Raw genomic sequence first — 17,287 nt, 5'->3', positions numbered from 1 at the left:
CGAGACCATCCTGGCCAACATGGTGAAACCCCATCTCTACTAAAATACAAAACATTAGCCGGGCATGGTGGCATACACCTGTAGTCCCAGCTACTTGGGAGGCTGAGGCAGGGGAACTGCTAGAACCTAGGAGGTGGAGATTGCAGTGAGCCAAGACTGCCCCACTGCATTCCAGCCTGGCGACAGAGCAAGACTGTATCAAAAAAATAAATAAAAAATACACTCCCTAAGGACAGAGCTAGTCAGTAATTCCCAAAAGTCAAAGGAAAAAAAACTTACTACCCTGGTGATTCAAAAGCTTGATTGTGGCCAGGCGCGGTGGCTCAAGCCTGTAATCCCAGCACTTTGGGAGGCCGAGACGGGGGGATCACGAGGTCAGGAGATCGAGACCATCCTGGCTAACCCGGTGAAACTCTGTCTTTACTAAAAAAATACAAAAAAACTAGTCCTTGCTACTGTAGGGACTGCTACTCTGGAGGCTGAGGCAGGAGAATGGCGTGAACCCGGGAGGTGGAGCTTGCAGTGAGCCGAGATCGCGCCACTGCACTCCAGCCTGGGTGACAGCGCAAGACTCCAACTCAAAACAAAAAACAAAAAACAAAAAAAATAACAAAAGCTTGATTGTTTTTTGGTAACTATTTTTATAGTCTCTTAAATGATATGCCACATAATTCCTTCATTAGAAAAATCACCAAAGACCAATGTTAGTTAATCTAGGGATTTAAATATGGTTTAAAATGAATATACTGATATGTACCTTTCATGCATCTCTTTGGCTTCTCTCTCTTTCCTTTTAATTTCCAGCTCAGCAAAGAGTTTCATTGTCTGTTTATATACAGCTTGTTTGAACTACGAGAAAATCAAGAACAAAAGAAAATCAGAGTAAATATTTTTACCAGCAATTTGAACCATGTACTTTCACTTGGAGCCCAAGATAAAGCAGATTAAAACCTGGCACAGGTTGGGCACAGTGGCTCACACCCGTAATTCCAACACTTTGGGAGGCTAAGGAAGGACAATCGCTTGAGGCTAACAGATTGACTAGCCTGGGCAACATAGTGAAACTCTACCGCTACAAAAAAAAATTTATTTAAACTAGTGCGCAGGCCAGGAGTGGTGGCTCACACCTGTAATCCCAGCACTCTGGGAGGCCAAGGAGGGCAGATCACCTGAGGTCAAGAGTTCAAGACCAGCCTGGCCTGAACATGGAGAAACTCCGTCTCTACTAAAAATATAACAATTAGCCAGGCATGGTGGTGTGTGCCTGTAATCCCAACTACTCGGGAGACTTAGGCAGGAGAATCACTTGAACCTAGGAGGCGAAGGTTGCAGCGAGCCACGATCATGCCATTGCACTCCAGCCTGGGCAACAAGAGCGAAACTCCCATCTCAAAATCAAACAAAAATTAGCAGGGCATGGTGGTGCATATTTGTAGATCCAGCATTTCAACAGGGGGAGGCAGGAGGATCACTTAAGTCCTCGAGTCTGAGACCACCCTGAGCAACATAGTGAGATCCCATCTCTAAAAAAATATTAAAAATAAAACATTAACCAGGTATGGCTACACACACTTGTAGTCCCAGCTACTCAGGAGGCTGAGGTGGGAGGACTGCTTGAGCTCAGGAGGTCAAGGCTGTAGTGAGCCATTACTATGCCACTGCACTCCAGCCTGGACAACAGAGCAAGACTCTATCTCTTTAAAAAAAAAAAAAAAAAAAAAAATTATATTACATGGTAGTCTTACAAAGATAGGAACAGAAGCTATTATTATTTATTATTATTGTTTTTGTCTCAATCTGTCACCCAGGCTAGAGTGCAGTGGTGTGATCATAGCTCACTACAGCCTCAAACTCCTAGGCTGAAAAGATCCTCCCACTTCAGCCCCCAAAGCACTCAGATTATAGGTATGTGCCACCAGAGGTTATTATTAGAATGTATAATATCCACTAAGGTGGGAGGATCACTTGTGCCCAGGAGGTCGAGGCTGCAGTGAGTTAAGATCACGCCACTATACTCCAGCTGGGGTGACAAAGGGAGACCCTAGCTCTAAAAAAAATTACCAAAAAATAAATGAAGGTAAATGTCACACCAAGTTAATGAAATTACAATCCCCTCCCTACCAGTTTTTAATCCTTTATTTTCAAGAGTTAAGAACAGAGCTTATGTTATTCTACCTTTAAATATTTTTCTCCAGATATAATGTATCTTAAATAGACATGTAAGTACAAAAGTAATCTGTCATGCAGATTGAATAGTGCCTAAATTCTAAAATCAGACACTGGAGCAAAGAGTGACATATGGAGATAAAGGAAAATAAAGAAGTCCCTAAATTTCTGTGACTTTTCTTTTATCCTGTTACCTACTAGACACTGCTCACTAAAAGAAATGCTTCAAACTCCAGTCCCTAATAAAGACAAACATCAAAGATATAAAGGAGTCTGTAATGAATAGCTCAATATCTTTAAAAGCTCCAAACACTGGATAGATAGACACTGGTGATTTTATATTTTTTATATTTCTCTGCTTTTTCCAAATTTTCTATCATTAGCATGTGTTCTTTTATAATCAGGAAAAAAAAACAACTGAAGAAAGCTGGGCCAGGTGCGGTGGCCCACACCTGTAATCCCAGCAGTTTGGGAGGCCAAGGCGGGCAGATTACTTGAGGTGAGGAGTTTGAGATCAGCCTGAGCAACATGGTGACATCCCGTCTCTATTAAACATACAATAATTAGCCAGGCTTGATGGTGCACATCTGTAATCCCAGCTACTCAGGAGGCTAAGGCAGGAGAATCACTTGAACCTGGGAGGCAGAGGTTGCAGTGAGCTGAGATCGCACCACTGCTCTCTAGCCTGGGCAACAGAGTAAGACCCTGTCTCAAATACATAAATAAATATATATTTATACATTTTAAGTTCAAATAAAATGTTTGTTGTTGTTGTTATTGTTTTGAGACGGAGTCTTGTTATGTTGCCAGGCTGGGGTGCAGTGGCGTGATCTTGGCCCACTGCAACCTCTGCCTCCCGGGTTCAAGCGATTCTCCTGCCTCAGCCTCCCAAGTAGCTGGTATTACAGGCATGCGCCACCATGCCCAGCTAATTTCTGTATTTTTAGTAGAGACGGGGTTTCATCATGTTGGCCAGGATGGTCTCGATCTCCTGACCTCGTGATCCGCCCGCCTCAGCCTCCCAAAGTGCTGGGCTCACAGGCGTGAGCCACTGCACCCAGCCAAATAAAATGTTTTTTAAAAAAATAAAAATGAGGCCGGGCGCGGTGGCTCAAGCCTGTAATCCCAGCACTTTGGGAGGCCGAGACGGGCGGATCACGAGGTCAGGAGATCGAGACCATCCTGGCTAACACAGTGAAACCCCGTCTCTACTAAAAAATACAAAAAACTAGCCGGGCGAGGTGGCGGGCACCTGTAGTCCCAGCTACTCGGGAGGCTGAGGCAGGAGAATGGCGTAAACCCGGGAGGCGGAGCTTGCAGTGAGCTGAGATCCGGCCACTGCACTCCAGCCTGGGCAACAGAGTGAGACTCCGTCTCAAAAAAAAAAATAAAAATAAAATAAAAATAAAAATGAGGCCAGGCACGGTGGCTCACACCTGTAATATCAGCACTTTGGGAGGCCGAGGCAGGTGGATCACCCAAGGTAAGAAGTTCAAGACCAGCCTGGCCAACATGATGAAACCCCGTCTCTACTAAAAATATAAAAAAATTAGCCGGAGGCTGGGCGCGGTGGCTCATGCCTGTAGCCTGTAATCCCAGCACTTTGGGAAGCCGAGGCAGGCAGATCATCTGAGGTCGGGAGTTCGAGACCAGCCTGAAAAACATGGAGAAACCCCGTCTCTACTAAAAATTAGCCGGGCATGGTGGTGCATGCCAGTAATCCCAGCTACTTGGGAGGCTGAGGCAGGAGAATCGCTTGAACCCAGGAGACGGAGGTTGCGGTAAGTCGGGATCACGCCATTGCACTCCAGCCTGGGCAACAAGAGTGTAACTCCCTCTCAAAAAATTAATTAATTAATTAATTAAAATTAAAATTAAAAATATGTGACAGCTAGGGACAGTAGATCACATTTGTAATCCCAGCACTTTGGGAGGCCAAGGCGGACAGATCACCTGAGGTCAGGAGTTTGAGACCAACATGGAGAAACCCCGTCTCTACTAAAAATACAAAATTGGTTGGGCGTGGTGGTGCATGCCTGTAATCCCAATTACTCGGGATGTTGAGGCAGAATCACTTGAACCCAGGAGGCAGGGGTTGCGGTGAGCCAAGATCATACCATTGCACTCTAGCCTGGGCAACAAGAGTAAAAGTTCATCTCAAAAAATAAAAAATAAAACAATAAGGCCGGGCGTGGTGGCTCATGCCTGTAATCCCAACACTTTGGGAGGCAGAGGCGGGCAGATAACCTGAGGTCAGGAGTTTGAGACCAGCCTGACCAATATGATGAAACCTTGTCTCTACTAAAAATACAAAAATTAGCCGGGCGTGGGGGCATGCACCTATAATCCTAGGTACTTGAGAGGCTGAAACAGGAGAATTGCTTGAACCTGGGAGGCAGAGGTTGCAGTGAGCTGAGATTGCGCCATTGCACTCCAGCCTGGCAACAAGAGTGAAACTCAGTCCCAAAAATAATAAATAAATAAATAAATAAATAAATAAATAAATAAATAAATGTGAAATAGCATATAGTCATCATTCTTTTGGCTTCTGTCTCTGTAACTCACCAATTCGTAGACTCAGTCACACAAGATACAGTGGCGTTTCCCATATTTAACTCACCAGTTCAGGATCATCCTCCTCTACAATTGTAGGTTTTCCTTCCTTCTTTAACTGTTTTTTTCGCTCTTTCACCTAAAAAGAATTTTTTTTCATCAAAAGACGAGCACCTGTGCTTTGAGAATATCCACTGAGCTGTACACATACAATATATGTAACTTTCTGTAGGCACAGGTATAGCAAAAAGTTTCCATTAAAAAAAAAAATGAGCCCCTCCCCTCCCTCCTCAAAAGAACAATGGAATCAAGGACAATTAGGAACCACAAGTCCGTTTTCTAATCTCATCTAAAATCCAATCTACCAGGAAGAACGAAAGATGAAAGGGGACCAACGGGAGGTTGTCCCCAACTCATCAGATCCAAAACGTTTTTGATGAAATAAACAGACTACTAATTTACCTTTCTTGGCTTGTGGTTATGTGTTTAGAGCAAAGAAAATATATTTGTCAAGTTTTAGAAGAAGCTACAGAATTTGTGGCATTATGTCCAAGTAGTTTTTCTGGCATTTCTATAACTACATTCTTGATCATTTTCACCGTGGAACCTCCCTAAACCACACATCATATTAACTGATACTTTTATCACTTTGGTCACTACTGAGATTAAAAAAAAAAAAATTAAATATACCCATTCATACAAGAATGACACTACTCCATGAACTATTATACCAGTCTATTATACCAGCAAAAGCCAAGTGCCCTCTAAGCTCAGAAAGGCCCTACTGCCACCCTGTGGTCAGGAAGCCTAAGGATGACATTCTTACAGGTAAAAGATATAGGAAGGGTAACTACCACAATGATTTAAGGAGAAACTGTCAGGCACTTTTCCTATTTCTACAAGGATAGGGCCTACAAGTGCCATTTCCAACACATGACCGGCAGGACGTAGTTATGGGCCCTTTGTCTCCTCTTCTTATCCATTTTCCTCACCTAAACTGGATTCATTACTATGGTTATAAAGTTCGGTTTCACATTTCAAAGCTCTTCATGTGAAAAGTCATATCCAATCACAATTGAAACAGCTCTTATAAATGGCCTCAAGATTCTTGCCCCAGCAAGTAAAAAGTTAAAAGACCTTTCTTACCTCAGGAAAGCCATACTGACATTTCCCATCACATGGGAGATTTATGTAGGCCCTCAAGAGCAAACAAAAATAATACCAGCTACAACTCAGTTTCCTTCAATTGAGTTCTTCCCAACTCTGTTATTAAGATGGGCATAAACCTCCTCATATTTTAAAAAAAGTTTACCCCTATCCTCTTGCTAGCCTTAGACAAGCCTTGTTCCAAACCCTTCACCAGGGACAAGAATAAAAATCAAGAGTCAAGGGTCACAGGCTGCTCCATATTTCTACTCTAAGAATGGAGTAAGTGGCAATATGCAATGAGAGGGAGAGAACGACCCTTTCTCCCCAACACAGGACTGGCAGAGAAACAGGTAGGAGCAGTGTCCTAGCTACTCCTCATCTGAGTTCTTCTCTTAGGGGTGAATTACAGCTTCAGGCACACACTATTCATGACCACCACAGCAAAGTGGTGGAGAGCACATAAGCATCCACAAGTTGTGCCAGTAGGCATTACTATGTTAATATGTACCCTCCTACAAGGTGCCCAAGGCTTGCTGATACTTCCTGTAAACACAGCAGCACTATAAATACTTACAGTGTGTTCCACGTATTCTTTTCCTGCCTGAATTACATCCAGGGCCCTCTTCTTTTGCTCCTGATCCAGTAGCAACTTGTAAGCTTTGTCCACAGCTAATGCAAAACATTGAAATTAACTGTTTCTGCAAACACCCTCTGAAAGTCTGAACTATACTCAGGCAGTGTAAATGGACTTGTGCTGTCTAAAGCATTCCCTACTTTAATTATTTACTATTGTTAAACTAATTAAAAAAAAAAAACATTCAACTATAGCAATGACTTTCCTTGAGAGCCTTGGAAAAAATTAAATATATACTCAAGGCACCACATCTGGATTTAATTCAGTGATAAAATTCTTTATGTTCAAAGAAAAAAAATGATCCTAGGCAATAACAGTCTTTGTTGGCATATAAAAGTTTTAACAAAGCAAAGTTAAGGTTTACTTCTTAAACAAAACATTCTGCTTTGAAATGGCAACTGCTCTACTGAAAACCACAGCTTCTTGGTGACCAGAAGACAAAACTACAACAGTCTCTGCTTGATCTAGGACAAGGAATAGTTAGGCCCTGCCATTCACAATCTAATACTCAGAAGCAGGTAAATTTACAAATACCTTCAAAAGCCTTTTGTGCTCTGTCAGCATCATCTTGATTTTTGTCAGGATGCACCAAGATGGATAACTACAATAAGAGAAAAGTTGGGGTTGTCAATAAGAGAAACATTTACTAACTTTCAGCCTGCCCTGTCTCATTACAACCAAAAGCTCTAAGGTCCTATGGCAAAAAGAGACTCTTAGCAAGAAGCATTTTAAAAAATTAACAAATCTCTTTAAATGCCTAGAAATACTGATCTTTAACAAAATTCAAGCACCAAAAGGTAAAGGTACAACTAGGAAACATCTCCGGTTTTAATCACAAAGTTGAGAACAAACGTGCCAGGCACAGAGGCTCACGCCTGTCATCCCACCACTTTGGGAGGCTGAGGTGAGAGGATTACTTAAGTCCAGGACTTCGAGACCAGTCTGAGCAACATAGCAAGACGCTACCTCTACAAAAAAAATTTTTTTTAATTAGTCAGACGTGGTCGTGGTCGCCTGTAGTCCCAGCTATTTAGAGGCTAACGTGGGAGAATCACTTGAGCCTGGGAGGTTGAGATTGTGCCACTGCGCTCCAGCCTGGGCAACAAAGTGAGACCCTGTCTCCAGGAAAAAAAAACAAAAACAAATGGAAGCCTAGCACTATGAAGATGTTGTAATAATTTGGGGGAGGAGGGAGACTGAAAAGTATCAAGTTCCTATTATGTTCCTTATGCAGGTTGAGCACTCCAAATCCAAAATGCTCAAAAATCTGAAACTTTTTGAGTGCTGACATGATGCTCCAAGGAAACGCTCATTGGAACATTTTGAATTTTCGGATTAAGGATGCTCGACCATTATGCATTCTGCAAATATTCCAAAATCTGAAAAAAATTGAAATCTGAAATACTTCTAGTCTCAAGCATTTCAGATAAAGGATACTCAACCTGTACTGAGCACTAAGGTGGCTAAAGTAGGTATGAGACATCATCTCTCTCCTAAAAGAACTTCTAATCTAAAGCAGTTTCTCATTCTGGCTGTGTTCCAACCCTGTGAAGGTTCTGAAAAAAAACAGCATTCTAATTTCCACACTCAGACCTTCTGAGTCAGTCTTTGGCATCTGCACTTTGTAAACCTCTATTAGACTGGGTTTCAGATGATCGGAGGGAATTAGCCCTTATTTTGTTAGGTGGGATAAGTGGCTATGCAAGAAAATGTCCTTTATTTGGGAAGGGTACGTGCTGAAGTATTTAGGGGTAAAGCCTCATGGTTTATTGCAATTTACTTTACAATAATCCAGCCAAAAATATATAGTTAAATATATAGTCAATGTCAGCCAGGAGTGGTGGCTCCCACCTGTAATCCCAGCACTTTGGGAGGCTGAGGCTGGCAGATCACTTGAGGTCAGGAGTTCAAGACCAGCCTGGCCAACATGGTGAAACCCCGTCTCTACTGAAAATACAAAAATTAGGCAGTCACGGTGGCACACATCTATAATACCAGCTACTCAGGAGGCTGAGGCAGGAGAATCACTTGAACTCGGGAGGTGAAGGCTGCAGTGAGCCGAGATCACAACACTATACTGCAACCTGGGTGACAGAGCCAGACTCTGTCTCAATAAATAAATAAATAAATACATACTACATGTATTTTAATGAAATTAATCGTTCAATATAGATGGTGGATATATGAATATTCATTGTTCCATTCTTTTTTTTTTTTTTTTTTGAGACAGAGTTTTGCTCTATCATCCAGGCTGGAGTGCAATGGTGCTATCCCAGCTCACTGCAGCCTCAGTCTCCTGGACTCAAGTGATCCTCCCACCTCAGCCTTCCGAGTAGCTGGGACTACAGGCACACATCATCACGCCCGGCTAATTTTTGGTTTTTGTTGTTGTTGTTTCCGGTTTTTTGTAGAGACGGGGTTTCACCATATTGCCCACGCTGGTCACGAACTCCTGAGCTCAAGCAATCTGCCCGCCTCAACGTCCCAAAGTGCCAGGATTACAGGCATGAGCCACTGTGCTAGTCCATTCTTTTTTCTATATAAAATTTTTATAATAAACCAGCTAAAAAAAAAAAAGAACTTCCATAGGTAATTCAGATACTCACAGTTAAAAACCATGACATACTGTCACTGACAGAAACCAACTAGTTGGAACCCAGGGACCTATGTTGGGGAATGACAACAATGGGAATTTAACGCTACGTTCAGCATTACTGGAACCATTATGCTGGGTTCTAATTCCAACTTCAATCACCTACTAGCTATGAAACCTCGAGCAACTCACTTAACCTATCTCTACCTCAGCTTCCTGCTCTGTAAATGAGATAATACTAGGTACCTATATCTAATTGGGCTGTTATAAGAATGAAACAAACCATGCAAGTAAAGAAATTAGCAGACTAACACACGCTGACAATAGTTAGCATATAGTGAGGATACATTACGTACCAAGACTTACTCTAAATGCCTTCTGTGTAATACATAATTTAAATCCTTACAACAAACTCATGGGATAGACACCATAATTACATTTTACAAATGGGGTAACAGACACGGAAAGGTTGAATGTAACTTGCTCAAGTTTACACTGCTTGTTAAGTGGTACAGTAAAGATTTAAACTAGTTATATAGCTCCAATATGCACACTCTTAACTATCAGTCCATATTAATGATTTATTAAGAGTTCTTAACTCTTATTAAGTTCTTTATGTAGCTACATAAAAAGTTGTTTTGACTGTGAACTTAAATGCTTACTAATATGGGAATCATTAGTAATGATTATATTAGAAAATTTGAAATTTTAGAAAAAGGAAAAAAGCTAAATATAAGTATAGAGTAGAGAGCTTAGGAAGGAAAAAAAGCTATAAAGTTATATAATGGGATATGATTACGTAGACCAAGATAAAAAACATCTTGGCTTAACTGCAGATCAGAAAATGACTATGAGTCAGCAATATGGGGAAAATTACTGTACTGAAGAAACAAGCACACCACTGGATATTAACAAGAATCTCATGCAGAAGCTGAAAATTACATTCAGCTCTGGTCAGACCCTATTAAAATATGAAGTACATAAGAATATAAAGAAGCTAAGGAAAGTTTTTTTAGAAGACATGGAATATACAGAAAATCCAATTTGCAAAGACAAATTATAGGGACTATGATTACTAAACTCATAGAAAAAAAGGCAGCCAGGTGCGGTGGCTCATACCTGTAATCACGGCACTTTGAGAGGCCGAGGCCAGCGGATCGCTTGAGCCCAGAATTGAGACCAGCCTGGGCAAGAGGGCGAAACTCTGTCTCTACAAAAAACACAAAAATTAGCTGGGCATGGTGATGCACACCTGTAGTCCCAGCTACTGGGGAGGTTGAGGAGGGATGATTGCTTGAACTCAGGAGGCAGAGGTTGCAGTAAGCCTAGATCACACCACTGCACTCCAGCCTAGGTGACAGAGTGAGACCGTGTCTCAAATAATAATAATAATAATTTTAAGAAAAAAAGGCTGGGGGAGGGTTACTCAGCTGTCAAAACTGGAAGGATTTTTTTTAAGTTTATTTTAAAACTTTGTAGTTCCAGTTATTAAATATAAGAAGGGGCAAGAATCAGAAGGTATAGATCTCCTTTCCTGGAGAACTTTCAAAAAGCACTCTTTATATTATACCAGTTAACTCTTGGGTATTCATTTAAGTTGGCAAAAGATAAAATTACAGACAGGTGCAGTGACTCACACCTGTAATCCCAGCATTTTGCGGGGGGCTGAGGCAGGCAGATCACTTGAGGTCAGGAGTTCAAGACCAGCCTGGCCAACATGGGGAAACCCTGTCTCTACCAAACACACAAAAATTAGCCGGGTGTGGTGGCACGCACTTGTAATCCCAGCTACTTGGGAGGCTGAGGCAGGAGAATCGCTTGAACCCAGGAGGTGGAGGTTGCAGTGACCCGAGATCACGCCACTACACTCTAGCATGGGTGACAGAGCAAGACTCTGTCTTGAAAAATAAGAATAAAAATAAAAGATAAAATTACAGATGAATGGGGTCTTAAAGATAAAAATGTGCTATGAATCATTTGACATGTTCCCTCCTAGAAGACAGACGGTTTGGTAGTTGTAACTCCATGCAAGCTCTATTATTCTCCTTTATACTTATCCCTCTTAATTAAGGAGCTGCAGAGATTCTATTTAGATATAAAATTCATTCTATTCATAGGTAAGCTATGGTCATTAATTTAAGGTTTTATATATTATTATGAGCTCTTTTTACAAAACAGTTACACAGCCTTAAAAAAAAAGTTAAATTTTGGCCCAAACATATCAAGTCAATAATAGCAAGTGGTAAAAGAATCATGTCCTTCATACATTTTCAAAAAGTTCAAACAGGGAAATAGTACTGTACCTGCCGAAACCTCTTTTTTATTTCCTCATCTGTAACTTCAGGATCTATCTGAAGAACCTGGAAGTATCAAAATCAAAACCACAAAAAAGGTGAAAATAAATTACATGTATATTTAAGAGGTGCTCAGTAATTATATATATTATAATCAGCATCTAGAATAGTACCTCATGTTCCAGAACACAGGTTGGCACACAGTTCTAGAAATTGCTAAAGAAATATGAATGATCAAATCAACAGAATAACAATTATATTGTCTTATGATTCTCAATTAACATAACGCTTATTTTCTCTTCATCAGAAAAAATAATAATTTATTTTATACCCAGAGACGTTTCTACATGAGAAAATTTTGCATTTCTCCTCCATTCATTAAAAAAGTTTAACTTCTCCCTCCCTTTATTTTTGCAAATGTCGAGAAACCATTATAACTCAAAAAGAAAAAAATTAGGCCAATGGACACTTTATAATTTACAAGGCCCAATGATTCTCAATCAGAGTGAATATTAGAATCACCTGTGGAACCTGTGCACCATGGCTGGCCCACTCTAGGAAAGTCTGATTCCAACCCCTAGGCATTTGAGACAAGCCTGGCCAACATGGAGAAACCCCGTCTCTGCTAAAAACACAAAATTAGCCAGGCGTGGTGGCGCAAGAAAATGAAAAGTCTGATTCCAATAGAGCAAGGATAGAGTCAATAGCCGGAACAACTCTTTTTTTTTTTTTTTTTTTTTTTGAGACAGTCTCACTCTTATTGCCCAGGCTGGAGTGCAATGGCGCGATCTCGGCTCACTGCAACCTCCACCTCCCGGGTTCAAGCGATTCTCCTGCGTCAGCCTCCCAAGCAGCTGGGATTAGAGGCATGCGCCACCACGCCTGGCTAATTTTTTGTATTTTTAGTAGAGATGGGGTTTCTCCATGTTGGTCAGGCTGGTCTCAAACTCCCAACCTCTGGTGATCTGCCCACCTCGGCCTCCCAGAGTGCTGGGATTACAAGCATAAGCCATTGCAATGACAATTGTTTTTTTTTTGTTGTTGTTGTTGTTTTTAAAACAGAGTTTTGTGCTTGTTGCCCTGGAGGGCAATACTGCAACCTCCTCCTCCCAGGTTCAAGAGATTCTCCTGCCTCAGCCTCCCGAGTAGCTGGGATTACAGGCATGCGCCACCAAGCCCGGCTAATTTTGTATTTTTAGTAGAGACGGGGTTTCTCCATGTTGTCAGGCTGGTCTCGAATTCCCAACTTCAGGTGATGCGCCCACCTCGGCCTCCCAAAGTACTGGGATTACAGGCGTGAGCCACCACACCTGGCCTTAAGCAACATTTCTTTAAACAAATAATTTTTTTTTTTTTTTTGAGACAGTTCACTTCGTTGCCCAGGCTAGAGTGCAGTGGCATAATCATAGGTCACTGCAGTCTCGAGCTCTGGGGCTCAAGTGGGCCTCTGGTCTCAGCCTCTTGAGCAACTAGGACTGTAAGCGCGTGGAGCACACAACCATGCCCGGTGACTTTTTAAAACTTTTTTAGAGATGGGGTCTCCCTGGCCAGGTGCAGTGGCTCACGCCTGTAATCCCAGTACTTTGGGAGGCCAAGGCAGGGAGACCACTTGAGGCTAGGCATTTGAGACAAGCCTGGCCAACATGCAGAAACCCCTCTCTACTAAAAATACAAAATTAGCCAGGCGTGGTGGCGCAAGAAAATGAAAATTTTCAAGTCAGTGAGCCCCACTCTCACACCTTCCCAAGGGAGAAAGGAATTGGGAAAGTCACTCAATAGGAACAGCCAAGTCCCATAAGATTTACTGACGAGGGGTGGTAACTGTTCATACAAAAATATTCATAGGAAAGCCACTAGTTCTGAGGAAAAGGAATCTCTAGGGGCAAACCAAAGTCCAACAAATCCCAGAAGGCGCCCAAACTAAATGAAAAAGAACAGATATTGTCCCACCCTCACAAAGAAAGCCTCTGATAAGGTTATAGCTTACAACTAATCATGCCAAATGTAATTCATAAACCCTGATTGATTTCTTTTTTAAAAATAAATTTTGCTGTGTGTATTTGGGGATTACAACATGATGTTATGGGATATATACAGATAGTAAAATGGTTACTGTGGTTCTTGAGTTTAAAAAACCTAAAATAGCCATCAAGGAGATTTTGAGGACAGCTGGGCCCATTTGCATGTGGACTGTATACTGGATAATGTTACTTAATGTTGTTTTCCTATGGCTAAAGTTTCCTAAGCTCTAACTTTATTAGAGACTTTTTTTGTGAAGATGAGATGATTTCTTTTTTTTTTTTTTTTTTTTTTTTGAGATGGAGTTTCGCTCTTGTTGCCCGGGCAGGAGGGCAATGGTGTGATCTCGGCTCACTGTAACCTCCACCTCCCAGGTTCAAGTGATTCTCCTGCTTCAGCTTCCCGAGTAGCTGGGATTACAGGCATGCGCCATCATGCCTGGCTAATTTTGTATTTTTAGTAGAGACGGGTTTCTCCATGTTGTCAGGCTGGTCTCGAATTCCCGACTTCAGATGATCCACCCGCCTCGGCCTCCCAAAGTACTGGGATTACAGGTGTGAGCCACCACACCTGGCCTTAAGCAACATTTCTTTAAACAAATAATTTTTTTTTTTTTTTTTTGAGACAGTTCACTTCGTTGCCCAGACTAGAGTACAGTGGCATAATCATAGGTCACTGCAGTCTCGAGCTCTGGGGCTCAAGTGGGCCTCTGGTCTCAGCCTCTTGAGCAACTAGGACTGTAAGCGCGTGGAGCACACAACCATGCCCGGTGACTTTTTAAAACTTTTTTAGAGATGGGGTCTCCCTGGCCAGGTGCAGTGGCTCACGCCTGTAATCCCAGTACTTTGGGAGGCCAAGGCAGGGAGACCACTTGAGGCTAGGCATTTGAGACAAGCCTGGCCAACATGCAGAAACCCCTCTCTACTAAAAATACAAAATTAGCCAGGCGTGGTGGCGCAAGAAAATGAAAATTTTCAAGTCAGTGAGCCCCACTCTCACACCTTCCCAAGGGAGAAAGGAATTGGGAAAGTCACTCAATAGGAACAGCCAAGTCCCATAAGATTTACAGACGAGGGGCGGTGACTGTTCATACAAAAATATTCATAGGAAAGCCACTAGTTCTGAGGAAAAGGAATCTCTAGGGGCAAACCAAAGTCCAACGAATCCCAGAAGGCACCCAAAATAAATGAAGAACAGAATTTGTCCCACCCTCACAAAGAAAGCCTCTGATAAGGCTATAGCTTACAACTAATCACGCCAAATGTAATACATAAACGCTGACTGATTTCTTTTTTAAAAATAAATTTTGCTGTATTTGGGGATTACAACATGATGTTATGGGATATATACAGATAGTAAAATGGTTACAGTGGTTCTTTTTTTTTTTTTTTTTTTTTTTGAGACGGAGTCTGGCTCTGTTGCCCAGGCTGGAGTGCAGTGGCCGCATCTCAGCTCACTGCAAGCCTCGCCTCCCGGGTTCACGCCATTCTCCTGCCTCAGCCTCCTGAGTAGCTGGGAGTACAGGCGCCCGCCACCTCGCCCGGCTAATTTTTTTTGTATTTTAGTAGAGACGGGGTTTCACCGTGTTAGCCAGGATGGTCTCGATCTCCTGACCTCGTGATCCGCCCGTCTCGGCCTCCCAAAGTGCTGGGATTACAGGCTTGAGCCACCGCACCCGGCCTACAGTGGTTCTTGAGTTTAAAAAAAAAAACTAAAATAGTGATAAAGGAGATTTTGGGGACAGCTGGGCCCATCTGCATGTCGACTGTATGCTGGATAAAGTTACTTAATGTTGTTTTCCTATGGCTAAAATTTCCTAAACTCTAATTTTATTAGAGGCTTTTTTTTTTTTTTTTTGGAGACAGAGTCTTGTTCTGTCAAGTGCAGTGGAGCAATCTTGGCTCACTGCAACCTCCGCCTCCTGGGTTCAAGCAATTCTCCTGCCTCAGCCTCCTGAGTAGCTGGGACTCCAGGCGCGTGCCACCACATCCAGCTAATTTTTTGTATTTTAGTACAGATGGGGTTTTACCATGTTGGCCAGGCTGGTCTCAAACTCCTGAACTCAGGCAATCTGCCCACTTCAGCTTCCCAAAGTGCTACGATTACAGGCGTGAGCCACTGTACCCAGCCTTTCTATTCTTTCTTAGTGTGATCTTCCAATACGTGATAGTGGTGTTGCGGTTACGTGGAAGTGTTCTTGTTTCAAGGAGATGCACGCTAAAGTATTTAGGCATTAACTGTTAACATCTGGAGCTTACTTTCACCACATGATTGGGCAAAAAAGAAGACAGTATATATACCTACATACACATACAAACACACACTCCAAAAGTTATTTTTCCAAGAGTTATATCAGAACGAATATTCACTGAGTGCCTTCAAAGCCAATCCAACTCCTCTTTTGTCTTTAAGAGTTGGGGGTGTCACATGTGGCACAGTGAAGACAATGAACTTTTACCTGTGGCTGGTCCTCTTTGAAGCCAGCTTTATACATTCAGTACCAACTTTTAGACCACAAAAAGTTTCTAATATAGCTAGATACTGTGCTCACTACTTTTCTTAGTCTGTTTTGTGTTGCCAGAACAGAATACCATAGACTGGGCAGTTTATAAAGAAAATAAATGTATTTCTTATACTTCTGTAGGCTGGGAAGTTCAAGGTTGAGGGGCCGTCATCAGGTAAGGGCAAGAGGGGGCTAAACTCACATATATAACAAGTCCATTCTTGAGATAACTAATCCACTCCCAAGCTGAGAATATTAATCCATTTGTGAGGGCAGAGTCCCTGTGATCTAATCACCTCTTATTAGGCCCCACCCCACAAAGCTGCTGTACTGGGATTAAGTTTCTAACACATGAATCTGGGGGACACATTCTAACCATAACTCTACTGTCCTCACAGAATTTAAGAATTACTGTTCTCAGCCGGGCGCGGTGGCTCACGCCTGTAATCCCACCACTTTGGGAGGCCGAGGCAGGCAAATCACAAGGTCAGGAGATCGAGACCACGGTGAAACCCTGTCTCTACTAAAAATACAAAAAATGAGCCGGGCAAGGTGGCGGGCGCCTGTAGTCCCAGCTACTCGGGAGGCTGGGGCAGGAGAATGGCCTGAACCCAGGAGGCGGAGCTTGCAGTGAGCCAGGATCGCGCCACTGCACTCCAGCCTGGGCAACAGAGCAAGACTCCGTCTCAAAAAAAAAAAAAAAAAGAATTACTGTTCTCACAGTAGATAAGGGAGAGACAAGTAATAAGTATTTCTGACAAAAATGATAAATGCCTTATTACCAACATGGCTGCAAGCACACAGGTCTGTTCAGATTCTTGGAAGGTTTTTCTGAACACCTGTTGTGTCTCAGGCTTTGAGGATATGGAGGGAGAGACCTATAGTCTTGAACCTCAGGGAGCTAATTGATCATCACACAGAAACAAAAATGCTTAACTGTTGCATTCAGGTAAGTTCCTGAACTCAAAATATAACAGCAGTCTCCTTTAGGATCTTCTGCTTGAAAAAGGAATCCAGTATTAGGTCACACCTGAACTCTCTGACCTATTAAAGATGTGCCAGTTCCAGTGTCCTGTGAGATAAGCACCTTTCCTTCCAAGGTGCTGAACAAAACAAACAGGAAAAGACTACAGTGCTCGCCTGACAGGGCCTTACAAGTTAAATCAAAAGAAGAGGCCAGGCACGGTGGCTCATGCCTGTAATCCCAGCGCTTTGGGAGGCCAAGGCTAGAAGATCACTTGAGGTCAGGAGTTTGAGACGAGCCTGGCCAACAGGGCGAAACCTCGTCTCTACTAAAAATACACAAAAAAAAAATTAGCCAGGCATGGTGGCAGGTGCCTGTAATCCCAGCTACTTGGGAGGCTGAGTCAGGAGAA

General features: G+C 42.4%; 1 protein-coding gene across 1 annotated transcript in view; it reads right to left on the bottom strand.

The window, feature by feature from the left end:
* Positions 1-17,287, bottom strand: part of DNAJC8 (DnaJ heat shock protein family (Hsp40) member C8) — a 30,824-nt gene that overhangs the window by 4,925 nt on the left and 8,612 nt on the right. Inside the window, 5 exon segments of the mRNA NM_001261054.1 lie at positions 758-849; positions 4,787-4,858; positions 6,443-6,537; positions 7,037-7,103; positions 11,399-11,455. Coding sequence (NP_001247983.1) covers positions 758-849; positions 4,787-4,858; positions 6,443-6,537; positions 7,037-7,103; positions 11,399-11,455 — 383 coding nt within the window.

The sequence above is a fragment of the Macaca mulatta genome, chromosome 1, assembly GCF_049350105.2.
Source record: "Macaca mulatta isolate MMU2019108-1 chromosome 1, T2T-MMU8v2.0, whole genome shotgun sequence".
Lineage (NCBI taxonomy): Eukaryota > Metazoa > Chordata > Mammalia > Primates > Cercopithecidae > Macaca > Macaca mulatta.
The sequence above is the reverse complement of the archived record's forward strand: the minus strand, read 5'-3'. Positions and strand labels throughout refer to the sequence as shown.